The sequence below is a fragment of the Boleophthalmus pectinirostris genome, unplaced genomic scaffold (genome assembly GCF_026225935.1).
Source record: "Boleophthalmus pectinirostris isolate CB_2022bp ecotype Guang Dong unplaced genomic scaffold, ASM2622593v1 HiC_scaffold_5, whole genome shotgun sequence".
Classification (NCBI taxonomy): Eukaryota; Metazoa; Chordata; class Actinopteri; order Gobiiformes; family Gobiidae; genus Boleophthalmus; species Boleophthalmus pectinirostris.
In genome coordinates this window covers 27,974,975-27,991,171 of record NW_026571404.1, presented here as the reverse complement: position 1 = coordinate 27,991,171, position 16,197 = coordinate 27,974,975, and the positions used below count along the sequence as shown (strand labels likewise).

Sequence of the window (16,197 nt, the reverse complement as noted above, 5' to 3'; positions counted from 1 at the left end):
CTGTATTACACCAAATTGACTCTTTTGAGCTTTTAGCCATGTTAGAATGTTGCTGCCTCATAAAAACATACCTGGAGTTGTGTTTAGTTTCATTTACATGTTTGAGTAATCCTTTATTATTAGTCTGTTTGTATCTCCAAAGCTCAAAATGCTCTGTTCCACCTTGTGATGTCATGAAGCAATAGCCATATTTTTCAAGTTAACAGCTACCCTTTAGCTTTAGTTCAGTACAGATTTGCAATTTATGGGCAGAAATTGTTCAGATGATTCTAGTGAAGGTGTACTGTGTATAATAACATAGTTAAGCACTTCCTGTATTATCATATCACAAGGTCGAACAGAGTGTTTTCTGTTTGAGAGAAGAACTCAGCCTAAATATGCAAGATTTGATTGTTTAAACATGTGTGAATGAAACAAAACATAACTCCAGGCAGCCTAAGTTTTGATGAGGCAATAACATTATAATTTAGATCAGAAAATAGTGTAATATGGCTGAGATTAAACTAGCCTAGGCTTATGGTGTAGCATTTAAGGAGGGTCAGAGGCTACACCAGGATAACAACGATGCCTAAATTAAATTCAAACTAGGACTAAACTGGGACTGAACTAAACCCAAATGAAAATATGTACCAGGAATCGCATAAAACCTCTATAACACCGGCGTTGCCAACTCCTAACTAGCTTGCGTGAGGCTAGCGAGAAGAGCACCCGTGTAGCTAAGGGCAGTGAGGAGTGGGCCATTCCCTTTGTCCCGCTGTACGCATGAGCCCCCGGTGGGTGGATAAGTGAAGTCACATGGGCCACTTTTCCTTTTTCCCACACAAACACACCCACATCCTCCGCTCTTTCCTCCACCATGCTGCTGCAGCCACTCTCCACTCCTCTCCAAGTCCGTTCTTTAGCCGCAACGGGCAGTCTGGTCCGGGTAGTGTACCCTCTGCACACGCCGCGCAAACTCTTTTAACAATGTGACTGGGGAAAAAGAAGGAAAGTATCAGATTGGCTTTGGTTTTTACTTGCTTTGTGGAAGTTTTTGAGCGAAATAGTCGAGCCTGCATCGTTTGGAGGGACTTCTACCGAGGAAGAAGTGCTTTTGGAGGTAAATTAAGAGTTGCAGTGTTACTTTATTTTTGGCGTTTTTTAGTGATGCCTGAAATCTCGCGAACTTTGAATCAAGTCGTAGGTTTGCTTTAACAATTTTATCCAGTTTTCTTTATATTTTTGTCTTTATTAGATAATTTGAGGATTTGTTCTATAGGCTAAGTTTTTAAAAGTTAGTCTCAAAATCTAGGCCTACTTAGTTCCCCTCTGCACCCCCACTTCCTTCCAGGTAGCCCACTTAGAGCAGAAGGTGTGAACTGTTATTCAAATAGGTTGATTTGCATGAGGCCTTCTTTGTTTACTGCTCTTGAACCCTTGCAGTTTCTTGGCTGCCGTGTGAAAGTGGGACTGTTTTCACACTGTGCGATGTAAATTTTCCTGTGTAAAGAACAAAATGTTAAAATGTGTGCTTGGTTCATCATCAGGGGGCAACTTTTGAAGGAGGAGTTGCATGAAGGGAGAGTGCAATATTTGAGGAGTAGAGTGGGCTCCTGTTGTTAAGTGTGTAAACTTATATAAAGATGATTTGAAAATGCATTTGGTTCACAGCATCCGTGACTAACTCTGAATCCATTCATATACAGATAAACAGCATCACCAGCAGCTCCAATCGTTAACATTGTTCTGTTCTCTTTTGTCTATTCCTGTAATTACATGAGTCATCCTTTTTGTTAAAATCACACGCTTTGGCTTGACTGACAGAATACAAAATAAGCCCTGATGTTTTCCCTTTTGTGCAGATTTCACAGGACTCCTTCCAGCCTCCGTGACAGTAACTTGGCAGCATGAGCCTGGTGGATGTAAGGCCGTCGGCAGCCTCTCTGACCCTGCCTCTGTCCAGCAGCAGCTCTAAAGACAGGCTGGATGATAGTGACCCGGAGCACCTGCGCAGCCGGGCCATGTCCCCAGACCTGAGGCAGGACTTTAACATGATGGAGCAAAAGAAGAGGGTCACAGATACTCCGGAGTCCAGTATGTAGCCTGCAGCTCCTCACAGCAAGCCTCCTACACACAGCTTTCACCACCTATGAGTAATAGCGTTGCTTTTAAGCCAAGACTCGGGACTGAGTGAAATGCCTTTAGATAGCATTTGCTCCTTTTTCTTTCAAGGCCATTAGAACGAGAGACATTTTACAGACAAAATACTTGTGGCTTAAAAGAACTACTATTTTTTTTACCATGTGGATGGGTTAAATATGCAGTCTGAAGGTCTTAGGTCCAGATGTCAGAAAAGGTGCTTTTTTCCAGTGAACAAAAATATAGGGAAATGACTGTGAACTGTTTCCATCCTGTATTTAGGCCTATCAAAAAAAGTACCTGTTATTTCAGTTTTACAGGGAAGCAGTTAAAACAATCTGAAAACCCTAACGCAGAGAGATAATAGAAGATATAAATTATCTACCACATTTTTGACTACACACAGTAATCCTGAATCAAAAAGTAGTCTACATATATATTGTTATACATACAGTTGTCAGTAAATCCAAGCTAATTTGTTGCGTTAAGTATGGTTAGATAATACAACCCACGGCATTGTACTGTAAGGGGTTTAATAAATACACCAATGAAGTGTATGGAAATAAGACGAGCCCACACTCATCTGATGATTGCATAACAGGCCCAACAAGTGGAACTTCATCTCCATGGGAACGGCGCTCGAAGGAAGCAGAATGCTGGAGCGTAGCTGCAGCACACAGAAAACCAGAGTCCTGTTTTATTGTAACCCACAAACACAATTCAATACTAATGTACAAGGACCAGAGGGAAGTCAGGGTGAATTCAGTCCTTGGCCTTGTGTTTTAGCAAGTCCTTTCACACATTGATAAAGAAGTTTCTAAGTGATTTGTGTACACTTGTAATAAGCTTCTTGAAAGTTTTAGAGGCTAGAGGTTGTAGTTGTTTCCACAGGTTGCTAGGATAAATGGTCACAGTTTGTGCCAGCTTCTTTATTGCACATATTAAATCCAGACACTCTTTTCTTGTTGTTTTCAGGTGTTTAAAGACGAACTTGAAGGCCTCATCCAAGATCAGTTAACAAAGGGCAACACCCCCACTGGTCTCTTGGCTTTGAGACAGATTGCTGACCTGGTCATGGCTAGCACCGTGGGAGGAGCTGGCCCTTTGACTTCCCCGATCAGTGAGTGTTTCTGTGTGCGGGTATCTACACTGCAAAAAAGAAATAGCTTTATAAGTTGAAATCTCTTGGACTCGGTCAGAATATTAATTAACTGTGTAGTTTTAGTGCTGTGCTTTTGCAAGTCTAGCATTTTGGATTAGTTTCAAGGTAGTTTCAAGGTCTATTTTCAAATAGTTATCCATCTTCATTTTTGAGTGCCTATTCCTATTCTCTTTTTAGTCTTTAACTGTGCGTTGCAACACATTATCCACATTATGAGACAAATAAAGGTTTTCCTATCTTATTGTATTTCTGACTGATAATATTATTAGCAACATTATCTTTCCAAAGAGTATGGCTATAGGTTTAGTAAGTTGTGCAATTAATTTTTACTTTAATCGCAATGGCAATTATTTCTCCAATCAATCACAAAAATTGTTGGGAAAAACATTAATGAAATGATGGTTTAATCTACTCTCACTTGTAAAACATGATAGATAAACATGACTCAGCACTAACCAACTTTTGAGAGCAACTAAATGAGATTTCAAATATGATTTCAAATATGAATATAGACTAATTATAATGATTTTCCCATTGACTACAAAGGAGTAAATTTATTTGAGCAGTTAAGAACTTTCATTTCATTGGCAAAACTATTAAAATCAAGTATACATTCATATTCTGAGATGCTTTTTTGCAGTGTAGCCCCCATCAGCAGTATTTGTTATTCAGCATGTAGCATGGGCCTGTTTTCAGTATCCACAGTGAATATTGTCATTGTCACAGCCCAAATTCTCAGACTCTTGTGACTGCGGAAATCACCACCAAATCTGCTGATAGTTCTTCATTGTCAATATTCTCATTTACTGCCCTCATGACCATCCATGGTTATTAATTACGGTCTTCTGTCTTCTGTTTTCATTTGAGCAGAGGTCACAAGCTGCTCCAGAGCATCCAACAGCCAGAGAGTACAAAGATTGTGTTCCCAGAATTCTAGAGTTTTGTCATTTCAGATGGAAGGAGGTCAATAATGATCACTTTTTGAAAGAAATATCCAAAACAAAAGAATGAGCATGTTGGAGCTTTTAATATTTTTGTCAGTAGTTTGGTATACATGGCCATACTGGCTTGTAAAAAAAAGCCTGATCCCATCAGATCTCAGAAGCTCAGCAGGGCTGGGCCTGGTTAGTACTTGGATGGGAGACCGCTGGGAAAATCAGGTGCCACAGTGGGGCGTCAGTTGTAAAAAAACTGTTGTTGTGTCCTTAGGCAAGGCACTTCACTCTCATTGCCTAGTATGAAAGTGGTGTGTGTGAGTGATGGTGGTGGTCGGAGGGGCCGATGGCACAGATTGGCAGCCTCGCTTCCGTCAGTCTGCCCCAGGGCAGCTGTGGCTACAGTAGTAGCTTACCACCACCGGGTATGGAGTGAATGAATAATTCTCTGTAAAGCGTCTTTGAGTGTCCAAAAAAGCGCCATATAAAAATGATGCATTATTATTATTTATTAATATTTGTAATATTAAAGATGCACTATGTTAACTGGGTCTGGGGGGTCTAGATGTTATCTACCTTGCATGTATTCAATTACAAGTCTTTTATTGCTTTAAAAAAATATATATAAAAACATGCAGTACATTGTATATTAGAGTATACTGAGAGAGGAGTCGCCTCTCCACAAGTCCAACCTATGGCTTGTTGGAGTCACTGTCTCTAGAAAGGTTGCGATAGATCAGTTTAATGTCACACTATGGAACTTTCAAAGCAAAGCAAAAAACAAAGTGCCAGACTGTCCATTAGAAAGGTTACACAGTATATCTTTACTCTTGTATTTTTAAGTCCTTTCATCTAGCAATGTACATGTGTTTGAATAATCCCACAACAAGACAAAATCATTTGTACTAACATCTTTAACCAATTCTTGTTTTATGTGAATAGGCCCAGCAATTGCAGCGTTATTATCCACAAAAATCATAGAATTGTAACCGAACCCCCTCATCAATGATAAACTATGGTCTTATATCACATGAACGCAACCTAATCTTTCTGTTTAGACCTGAAAAGCTTTTAAAACACTTGGATTGTGTAAAAGTACTTATATGGTATTGCCCTCTCAAAACAAACACATTTATCTTGGAAATTCTCAGAATAGCCATTTTTAAACTCCAGCTGCAGTGGCTTCCTGGGATGTTTTCCGACAGCATTTCGTACACATTCCTATATCTTTTTAAAATAGGCCTGCCCGTGTACAGCATGCAACCTCTAACTGTGTGTGTGGTTTCAGGTTTAGGCATGGTGACCCCCATCAATGACTTGTATGGCATCGAGTCGCCTTCATTCGTAAAGGGGGAGAAACTGAATCGCTGCAGGCTGGCCAGTCTTTACAGGCTAGTTGACCTCTTCAGCTGGGCTCGTTTTACAAGCTCCTATATTACCGTGAGTACAACAACCACAAACACGCTTGAGTGCATCTTATGGTGTATGGTAAAGATTTGTGTTTTTGAAAGGGATAAGCAGGGGGATGCAGCGCCATAAAAAAATCTATATATTATTTATAGTGCCAAGCTGTCAGGTTTTTGAATATGAATACATCTCCCATAGCAACAATTCGCCGCAGTGCAATATGCGGTGAACACCTGAGATGTCAGGATGTAAAGTAAAGATTGTCCCCGAAGACTAAGCCTAGAAAGTCGGTTATCTCAAACCACATGCTGATTTTCAGAGTGAAAGCTGTTCCTCTGTGGTTCACTTCTCAGTACCCTTGAATAGGTGAAGTGGTGGTACTGCTGTAGGAGCTTAGGTAAGTTTTAGAAGGAGAGTTTTTAAAGTCAGGCGGTCTAGTTTTTCACCCCTAAAGTAGCAGAATATTTATCATAGCAATATGCAGATGGGATGTGTGATTCATCCGATTTTAATTGTGATCCAGATTCAGTCGGTTTTTAAAAGTCAGTGATCTGCTTGGATCTTTTTAACTGAGAGGTCAGCAACCAATCCTCTGTCAGTAAAATAATGTGGTTTGGAGCAGAGTTAAAGGGCCCATATTACGCTATTTTATGACCTATGTTATAATGTTGTTTCCTCACCACAAACATACTTGGAGTTGTGTTTTGTTTCATTTATGTTTAACACACAAACCCTGCATATTTAGGCAGAGTTCTTCTCTCAAATAGAAAACATGTGGTATTACAGGAAGTGCTCCACTGTGTTTTTAAACTCCATACATTTTCACTAGAATTGTTTGGATAGTTTCAGTCTTGGAATTGCCAGTCTCTACTGAACCAAACTACATGACATCACAAGGTGGAACAGAGCATTTTAAGCTTTGGAGATGTAGACACACTAATAAACCAGGGTGATTGAAACAAAACACAACTCCAGGCAGGAGGTAACAACATTATAACATATGTTAATGCTCACAAGAGTTCATTTGTGTGTAAGATAGGACCTTTAATTCCTAAACTGAATATTTTGTGTTAAATGGTAATGAAAAATCATATCACATCAATTTAACACAAAATATATAATAAAGATATTTTATTTGTTTTTACCAAGACAAAGAAAAAAATCTAACTGAAAATAATCCCTGTTCAATAAATATGATCACCCAGCCCTATCATGCATACAATAAATAATAATATTTTTGATTTATGGCTAATGTTTAAGTTGTCTAAAGAACTACAGTGGCTAACAGTGACTCATTAAATCTGTCATACTGGCAAATTTTGATGGATGTTTATGCTGCTGAAACAATGATTATCAAATTAAATAAGTTTCGTTTGGCTAAACATATCCTCCAGATTCCAGTAGAAATGCTTTATCAACAGTTCACAATATTTTTATGAACCCCATAGGGGAGTGTGTAGGTCGTAGATTATTATATCTTTAACATTGTTCCTTTTTAAAAAAAAACTCACTTAAGGGAAAGATAAGCCAATATGGTTATAATTAATGTGACAATAACAAGTACTAGACTGACTTACTGTTTTTATCCTTAGCTTCGTGTGAGTAAGGAGCAGGACCACGTTCTCATCAGCCCACGTGGTCTGTCTTTTGCTGAAGTAACATCTGCAAATCTGGTAAGAACAAAAGTTTTGTTAATTCTAAAAACAATGTAAGAGATGCTGTCTACAAGATTTTTAACTAACAAAAAATTGATCTGATCAGTTTATAATAATTTTACAATCTGTTTTCATTTTAATAGCAACTGTATATTTTTTATATCTCTTTTATGAAGACCTTTTGGTCTGAAACTGCATTTGGGCTAGAATCCAATATTTCATATAAACAATATAAGATTATAGAATATTATTCCAAAGTTCAGGGCCTCAAAAACAGTCCTCCAAAACAACCTGTAAGTAGTGGCTGTCAGCCAGCGCTCTCCTGTCTGTAATTGTCTCCTTTGTTTACGTGAGAGGAACATCTTAGAGTGTTTTGCTGTCAGGCTGTAAGAGCTTACAAAGAAAGGTAAAGTACCTCAAAACTATGACAGGTGGCTCAAGTTCAAAAGCTACAGTGAACTTGGGTATGACTTCTGAAGAAAAGGTAAAACAAAAATGGTGGAGCCTGGGGCACATTCTCATCAAATGTATTCTGCAGAGACTTTAATGTTCTAAGGTAAAAGAGAGACAAAAGACACCTTCCTTTTTTAAGCTAATTAGCGTTATGTGTTTACAGGTGAAAGTGAACATCGTCGGGGATGTGGTCGATCAAGGTTCTACTGATCTCTCCATCGACCATTTTGGCTTTGGGCCTCATGCAGAGATTTACTCTATGCGCCCTGATGTGAGATGCATTATCCACCTGCACACCCCTGCTACTGCTGCTGTAAGTACCCCTAAGCTAACACTAAAGGCTAACACTAAAGGGACTTCATCATAATGAAAAGTTACTGTTAGGTAATTGTCACACTTAAGATGAAAACAAAATTTTAAAAGGGCATACTCTAATGGCCTACATTTTGTCAATATGGAATAAAACTATGCTTAAATGTCACAGAGTTAAAACTATCTTAATTTACATCCTGGTGCATCACAGTCTGAGTTGTTTTTATTTTCTGCTAACAGGTGTCCTCCATGAAATGTGGAATCCTGCCCATTTCCCAGGAGGCTTTGCTTCTGGGAGACGTGAGCTGTTTTGGTTACCATGGTAGCCTGGATAATAAAGAGGAGAAGGTGGAGTTTCAGAAAGCTCTGGGCCCTACTGCCAAGGTACTGTCATAGACACGGACTCCTTAAGTGCCGTTGTCACATGGGATAATAAGTTAAGATGCACCATCATTTGTGGCTGGTAAAAAGATTAAGCAGAGAACAATGACACCAATGCCATCTCCCACAAACATGTATACCAAACACTTATATGTCTGCCGCAGGATTTTGGTCTTTTGTGTGCTCATCATTTAATATTCTTCACATAATAGTGACTTAGTAAGTTTAGCTTTAGCTAAATTTGGTGTAAAGCATCTCTTCTTTTATGAGATGAATGTTTTTGCACATGGTCCCTATTAAAATAAATAAACTAAACTAATGACAAAATAAACATGACTTCTGTTCCTTAGTTCTGAATGGGATTTGTTAATGTTTTTTCTCAGGTAATGATTCTGAGGAATCATGGACTGCTTGCTTTGGGTGAGACCGTGGAAGAAGCCTTCCATTACATGTATCACTCCCAACAGGCCTGTGAAATCCAGGTTTGTCTTTCTGTAGATTGTATGTGGCATGTGGCACTCCAATCAGATGCTTTGAGGCTTGATTCAATTTCAGAATCATTGTGAAAGTGTAGCAGAATATTATATATATGCAATATGTGGATTCATATGGAATATGGACGAATGTAATAATTACAAATGCGAATACAAAAGTTGATTAGTGTCAAATAAACCATGAGAATACTGATTAGAAATGCTGTAGTAAAAGTTTTGTTTGAGGTAAAGAAGGTGCCTAAAGTCAGGTGAGACCTGGGGGATGGAGTAGGTGCTCCTGTTGCTTAGTTTCTGCCAGGCTTAGGACATCTTATCTTTTAATAACAAGGTAGCTGTGTCTGCATTGTGTTCTGATCAGTTTTTATCTTGGGACTAATGCACTAATGCAAGTTTGTTTTCTGCAATAAACAACATTTTCATTTATAATTAAACATGGTTTCAGTGTAACATATGACAGTTTTACTCTGTTTCTCCTGTTTAGGTGAGTGCTTTGGCATGCTCTGGTGGAGTGGACAACCTTGTGCTCCTGGATAGAGTGAAGTTCAAACCCCTGACGCAGGGCGTGGCAGCTGCTGGGGTGCTGGTGGAGAATGAGGTCAAATGGAAAGTGGGAGAGGCGGAGTTTGAGTCACTGATGAGGATGCTGGACAACTTGGTGAGTGAACCCCAACCTCTGCCCTGCTCTGTCATCAGACATTTCCTGTCTTTGTAGTTTCCTCAGGAAGCATCAGATTTAAATTTAACAAGCCTTTTTTGTACTAATACAAATAATTGTAATGAAAAATCTCTTTAATTATTAATGTATTTATTAAATATAGTGATTCCCACCCAGATTTAACCAGATGAATTGTGCTGTGGTTCCCATAAGGCTTTGCAGCATTCTCACTGTCCTAGCCACACTGCTAATGACCAGTATTTGACATGTTGTGTGGAAATACAAGATGTCAGAACAAGTCAGTTTGAGTGAGCTACTATCTTAACAACTGTGGCTGGAGTGGGCTGCAGCTGTGCAAGCTCTGTGTGATCACAGCCCTCCTGCCCTCCCCCCAATCATAGCTTCCAGATGGTAACGCCTGCTGTGGGCAGCACAGACCACACAATCTCTCTGTGAGAGCTGCACTGCACTAAAGTCTAAAAAGGCTTGGCATGTTCATAATGACAGCCCAGCACACTGAGAGCAAGTGCCAGGTACTCATCACCAGTGCTCTGTCTAGTCGGGACAATTAGGTACAGGAGGATGAGTGTAACTGATTCACAAGGAAAAATTATGCAGTACATCAGAGGGATATCTCTGCTGGAAAGTTTTTTTTTCCTATTCCCATTTTGTTTATTTGTGTTGAGACAAGCTGGTTAATATAAAATAAATGTTATTTCATGTATTTAGCAAGTCTAATTTTGGAATGAAGCGATGCAAAAGAAGACTGCCATAGTTAAATATACAATATTTACAATTGCATATATGCATATATTACAGGGAATAAATCTAGCAGATTTATGAAAAATGCAAACACGCTGGTCCGTGGTGATGATAAGTTGGGTATCACCTGTCAGAGCACAGTGAGCTCACTTCTGAATATGGCGCTTCACTGTCGATTTGAGAACCCACTCTGCTCATGAAGCTCCCATCAGTAGTTTTCAAGCTGCTTCCTACTGTCTTTGATGTATTGTTAACACTACTCTACTTTTAAATCAAAGTTTTAAAATTCTCCCTCTGAAACTTGGCTTGTCTGTGAAAATCCTGCTTGTATATACAGCTTTAAATATTTACTACTATTGTGTAAGTGCATTCTGGGTGGCCTGTGCATATCCACATTTAAATGAGGGATCTTTTTACACAAGATTTATTAGTTTTATGTTCAACTAGTTTTAAGATGTTCCCAAACAACCTTGTGGAAGATGTTTCTTCCTGTTTGAGTTTGTTATTAAAGTATAATATTTATTTTCTCTGTGTGGTCCTTTAGGGATACAGGACGGGCTACTCCTACAGAAACCCCATTGTCCGTGAGAAGCCGCGCTCAAAGAATGACGTCGAGATTCCTGCCACTGTCTCTGCTCTCCCATCAGATGAGGATGACCTGGGCCTATGCAGTCCATTGAAGTATATTGTGCAAAAACAACAGAGAGAAAGGACGCGCTGGCTCAACTCCCCTAACAGTTACTTAAGGGTCAACGTTCCAGAACACTCACCCTATGGAGATGTCAGCCCTAGAACCCGAACTATGGTCAGTCAAGTCTTTAAATGCTAATAAAGGTTACAGAGTTGCATTTCTGTTGACGTTCAGAATAGTTTTACTCAATATTTGTCTGCCCTCTAGAGGAAATGTTTAGGAATGCAGCTGACCATCTTTGTTTTGTTTTTTCTTGCAGTGGATGAAGTCTGCAGACCCAGGAAACAGCAGTGGGACTCCAATCAAGATTGAAGATCCAAATCAGTTTGTCCCATTAAATACTGATCCCACAGAAGTCATGAACAAGAGGAACAGGGTTAGTTGAGATTTGCATTACAACTAAAAAGTACTTGATATACAGTAAATCATTTTAATAATTTTTCAAATGTGCAAAGTTTTGTTTTGTTTTTGTAATTTTCTAAACTAGGACTTATACTGTGATGCCTTTTCTTTTAACTATATGGAAAAAAATGTATTTTACTACTCTACATTTGATCGTTTTATTGCATTTATATGATTTATTTTTAACAAGAAATAACACACAAATAGGTCTAATTAATTTTAGCTTTTAAATTAACTTACAAACAACTGCAATAGCATAACTGAAATTTGAATGTATTATTGGTGTACTTTTACATAGTTTGACTGTAATGATATGAATTCTCACAGATAAAAGAACAACACAGAGGAGACCTGATGACCTCAGGACCAAAGTCTCAACTACTTGCCGACATTGTGGTGGATACAATACCAGGACCGGTGAGTATATTTCGTATTATTAGGCAATATAGGTAATATTAAATCAAGTCTCATTTTTTGTATTGAAATTGCTCTGATATTCCCATTAGGCCTTCATTTATGAGGATGAAGAACATGTGCGCTCCCTACCCCCTAACCCCTTCAATGAGGTCACAGAGAAAGTGCTGGAGGAATACAAGAATCTGGTGGAGAAGAAAAAGCTGGGGCGAGAAGGTACACTGTTATCACATGCTATAGTAGTCACTAGTTTTATTGTATTATTGACATACTCTTTGTATTCTTAATTCAACCAAGGATTTACAAGAGAGTCTATACTGGTGCTACTGAAAGCCTGCATGAATGTGAAGGATTAGGTCGGAAGAGGCAATAGTTGTAAAACTGTGATTAATATACATTTCACTGCACCAGAGAGGCCAGACATTTGCTTATGTTTCTGAATCTACTCTGTAGCACATTATATAAAGAAAGAGTGTGCTGCAGAGAAAGGAAACAGTTAATACTACAAACAAGATTAAATTGAGCATTTGCTTATTTAATAATCCTAAAACAATAACACCAGAGTATTCAAATTAAGCAAAGCCATAAAATAGCAATAAATCTATAAAATACATAAAAATAAAAAAAAACATAGAGGAACACACTACTTGGTCACTGTTTACTGTGGGTAAATTAACTAATGAGTTTGATTAACACACAAGGAGTCCCCAACTACATGTGGATGGAGAGTGTGTAAATTTGACTTATCCTGTGTTTGGAAATTACAGTATAAAACATGTTTTACAGATGAGGACGATGCTACAGATGCAGATGAAATGACCACATTTGATGGCTCTACTATCTCCCTCTCCCTGTCCCCTATAATGACTCCAGCAAAAGGTAATACACAGCTCATTCACATTCACATGGAACACTCTGAGTTTATGGAAGATGTATTTTTGACGTGCTTATATCTGTTGCAGACATTATTCTCAATGGGAAGGATCACTTCACAGATGTAGATGAAGATCTCAGTATTGAGGTGTCCAAACTGAGCATGAGCACTTCAGAAAGTATGGAGGTTTCCATTACAACAAAAGAGAAAAGTGGAGAGATCCAGACGCCTGAGAGTCAGACCAAATCCAAGAAGAAGAAGAAGGGGTTCCGGACTCCTTCCTTCCTGAAAAAGAGTAAGAAGGAAAAGAAGGACAAAGAGAAAGAGATAGAGAAGGTCGATTCGTGAGGACATTATGTAAGCAGAAGAGAGAGTTAGAAAATGGAAGTCAGTGTGGAAAACTAAAATGGCTTTAGTTGGCAGCTTCCCTCTATTATATATCACATAAACATTTATTACAAAGGAAGCTAATTTATATGAACAGTTTCATATGTGGAAATACGTACGTTCTTGAAAAGGCATTTAAAATGAAGCCATGAGTTATTACTAGTTTTGTATCTATTGTAAATCTGAAAAAGTTCACACAGATTATTTGGACCTGTTAGCCTTTTGTTACTGTTTGCACAAGTCCTTATATGAATGTAATCTCTAAGCAAAAGAAAACTGTTAAACAATTTTAGCATCCCTTTATCAGTAGAGTGTACTAATCTATACTTATAGCCTTTTACAAAGTAAGATTTGTATTTATTGTTGTTACCTAAAATAATACTGTGTGTTGGGATTTAACACTAATGTTTGGTGAATTTACATAATTACTGTACTCCAGTTTATGTGACTTATTAATAATAACTTTCATTTATGTCCCAGCAATATTATTTGTTTGGTTGCTGCTTTCTGGTATTTGCAACACTGATAGTGGTCACATGAGCTGAAGCAATGCTGAATGCTTTAAACTTGAAGCTGTAAGTGTGAATCACAAATGGATCAGATTTGATCTGAGAGAGCAAGTGTGGAGCTGAAACTACAGCAAGTTGTGCAGTGAATTGTTTGTGTGTTTTATAAAACATTTAGGGGACCATCTTTTTGTATCCCTCTCAATAATGTGAACGATTTTGTTTTTGACCCAAAGGGAGTGAAATCTTTGTACATAATTAAATGTGAAGTTCTTTTTACACTAAACCAAATGTAGATGTATTGTGACAGTACAATCTTCCTTTATTCACTTACAAACTTATCCTGACACTTTTGTATTTAGCTTGATAAATCTTATTTACTGAACATACAGTATAGAGAGCACATGGTGTTTACATAGTGTATGGCCTGTCTAAGTCTAGTGCCTAGTGTTTGTATATCCTCTATTGTGTACCATGCTCTTGCCTAAGGTTCTTTTCTTTTTAATTGCAGCTGCCTTAAAACTGCCCACAGCTCAAATGTAATAATAAATACTGTTTTTCTTTAACGACTCCTTATATTTTCCTTGCTGTCATATAAAGTTAACTACAGAGTTAGAAGCGTATGTTCAATGTAGTTATTTTTGTGGTCAAGAAAATAACTTGAAATATCAACAAAGGGTTTAGATAATTGTTATTACTAATGTTTCACAGTAATATGGTGTACAAGCCAGTGTTCCCCCTGCTAGTCACAAGCCTGTATAAGAAGGCCTCTAGTGTAAATCATGGGAATGAATTTGTGAATCAAGCACAGATTTTCACAGTAAAATACAAAAGGAAAGGTAAAGAAGTGATTGTGTAGCAGTATGAGATAGGCTACCATGGTTGAGTAAATTGTGAAGTGTTGTTATTTTTATTCATTCATCTCCTTACAACTTTTTATCTAAGTACCATCTACTTTTTGCCCAGTCATCCAGGTAGAATCCATAGCAAAGGAGAATTTCAATTCAATTTCTCTCTCTCTTTTAGTTTTATTTTAGTGTATTATTCCAGTGAGATGAAACCATATTATGTTCTGCCATTGTGTATCAGTAACTTTGATAACTAACTGCTCAAGTTTATCTATAGTCTCATTTATATAACTCTGTGTTGTGGGTTAGTGCATTTACTTTTACAACTGTACTCAGACTAAAGTCTCCAGCATTGTTTACACAGCTTTACAGCAGAGGAGCAGGCAGCGTCCTCTAAAACAATGCTCCCTGTTCACAGATAATTGAGCGTGTGAACGTGGATAATAAGGCCTGTGCCATGATATGAATGGCTGTTGTCATGGTAATGCACTGAGTGGGGTTGGCGAGACAATGAGGAGATTTGGTGTCTCCAACAGGTGTTCAGGCTACACCTACACCACCCCCACCCAGCACACTTCAGAGAGGGGCTATGCAAAAGATGAAGGCTTCAGGGGTTATGTAACTACCATAGTCTATGGTAACTACAAGGGAAATGTCTGCTTCAAAAGACTAATTGCTTGAACTATAGGCCTACTAAACATTGTGATCTTACAGCGTGACAAAAGAAACAAGTGGTAATACATAGGCTAATAACTATAATTTTAATAGTTTTAATTAAGAATGAACAAAGATTTTATTCTGAACAAATTTATTTATGAATAATTCATTATGAAGTCTTTGCTCATTCATTGTTAAGACTGATTAAGGTGTAGTGGTAGTGCAGAGAAGTTGCAAAATATTGGAATTACTGTTGGAAAGTGTCATACTTAAGGCAGGAGTCCCCAACCTCCAGTCCAGCCCCAAAGCCGAGTCGTGGGTCATCTGGTACTGGACCCTGGACAAAAATATTATATAAATCTTTATTATTAAAAAAAAAGTAACACACCTTTAAGTCTTTCTTATTCTGTAAAGTAGTTTGCATTACTTTGTGTATGAACTGTGCTAGTGCAAATATATATATTATATATATATATATATATATATATATATATATATATATATATATATATATATATATATATATATAGTTATTATATTTTTTATAATTTACCTCATGCAAAGACTAAAGCTGCATTGCTTTTATTTTAGAAGTATTACATACAATATGACATAATACGTAATTCAAGATGTGCACGTACAATTAATAGTATGCAGAACTCAGGTCAGCATTTTGGCCCAGCCCTCCACAATATTTGTCTCATGTGGCCCCATAGAAAAAATTATTGCCCACCCCAGCTTTAAGGTATACCTGATCTATATACTACAGCTGTTAAAATGCAGGACACATATGGCCTCTATATAACACATCCTTTTAGAAACTAAGACACAATTTTACAAAGATGAGACATGACACAAGATTGGATCCACGAAAATGATAACATAATTTATAATAAATCAGTTATGCAGTTCAGAGCACAAGTTTGGCAACAAAGACTGCAAAACTGTCTTTGTAAACTGTGTCTAAAAATACAGGGGAAAAAAATTTAGTGTCCTGTGACAATTTTATATTATTTTGTCTTATCCCATCCATAAATAAAAGATTGCGTGAATCAAAGTATTCTCATTAAAAAATGATAATAGG

The 16,197-nt window shown here is 37.7% G+C and overlaps 1 protein-coding gene across 1 annotated transcript; it reads left to right on the top strand.

The window, feature by feature from the left end:
* The first annotated feature begins 850 nt into the window (after positions 1–850).
* Positions 851–14,129, top strand: add3b (adducin 3 (gamma) b). Its single transcript, XM_055162626.1, is given in 16 exon segments — positions 851–1,099; positions 1,842–2,056; positions 2,058–2,073; positions 3,094–3,238; positions 5,504–5,655; positions 7,215–7,295; positions 7,894–8,043; positions 8,283–8,426; positions 8,807–8,905; positions 9,399–9,572; positions 10,879–11,139; positions 11,285–11,401; positions 11,755–11,844; positions 11,934–12,057; positions 12,628–12,720; positions 12,804–14,129. Coding segments are annotated over 15 exon segments (2,076 nt in total). The 5' UTR covers positions 851–1,099; positions 1,842–1,886; the 3' UTR covers positions 13,064–14,129.
* Positions 14,130–16,197: the final 2,068 nt, after the last annotated feature.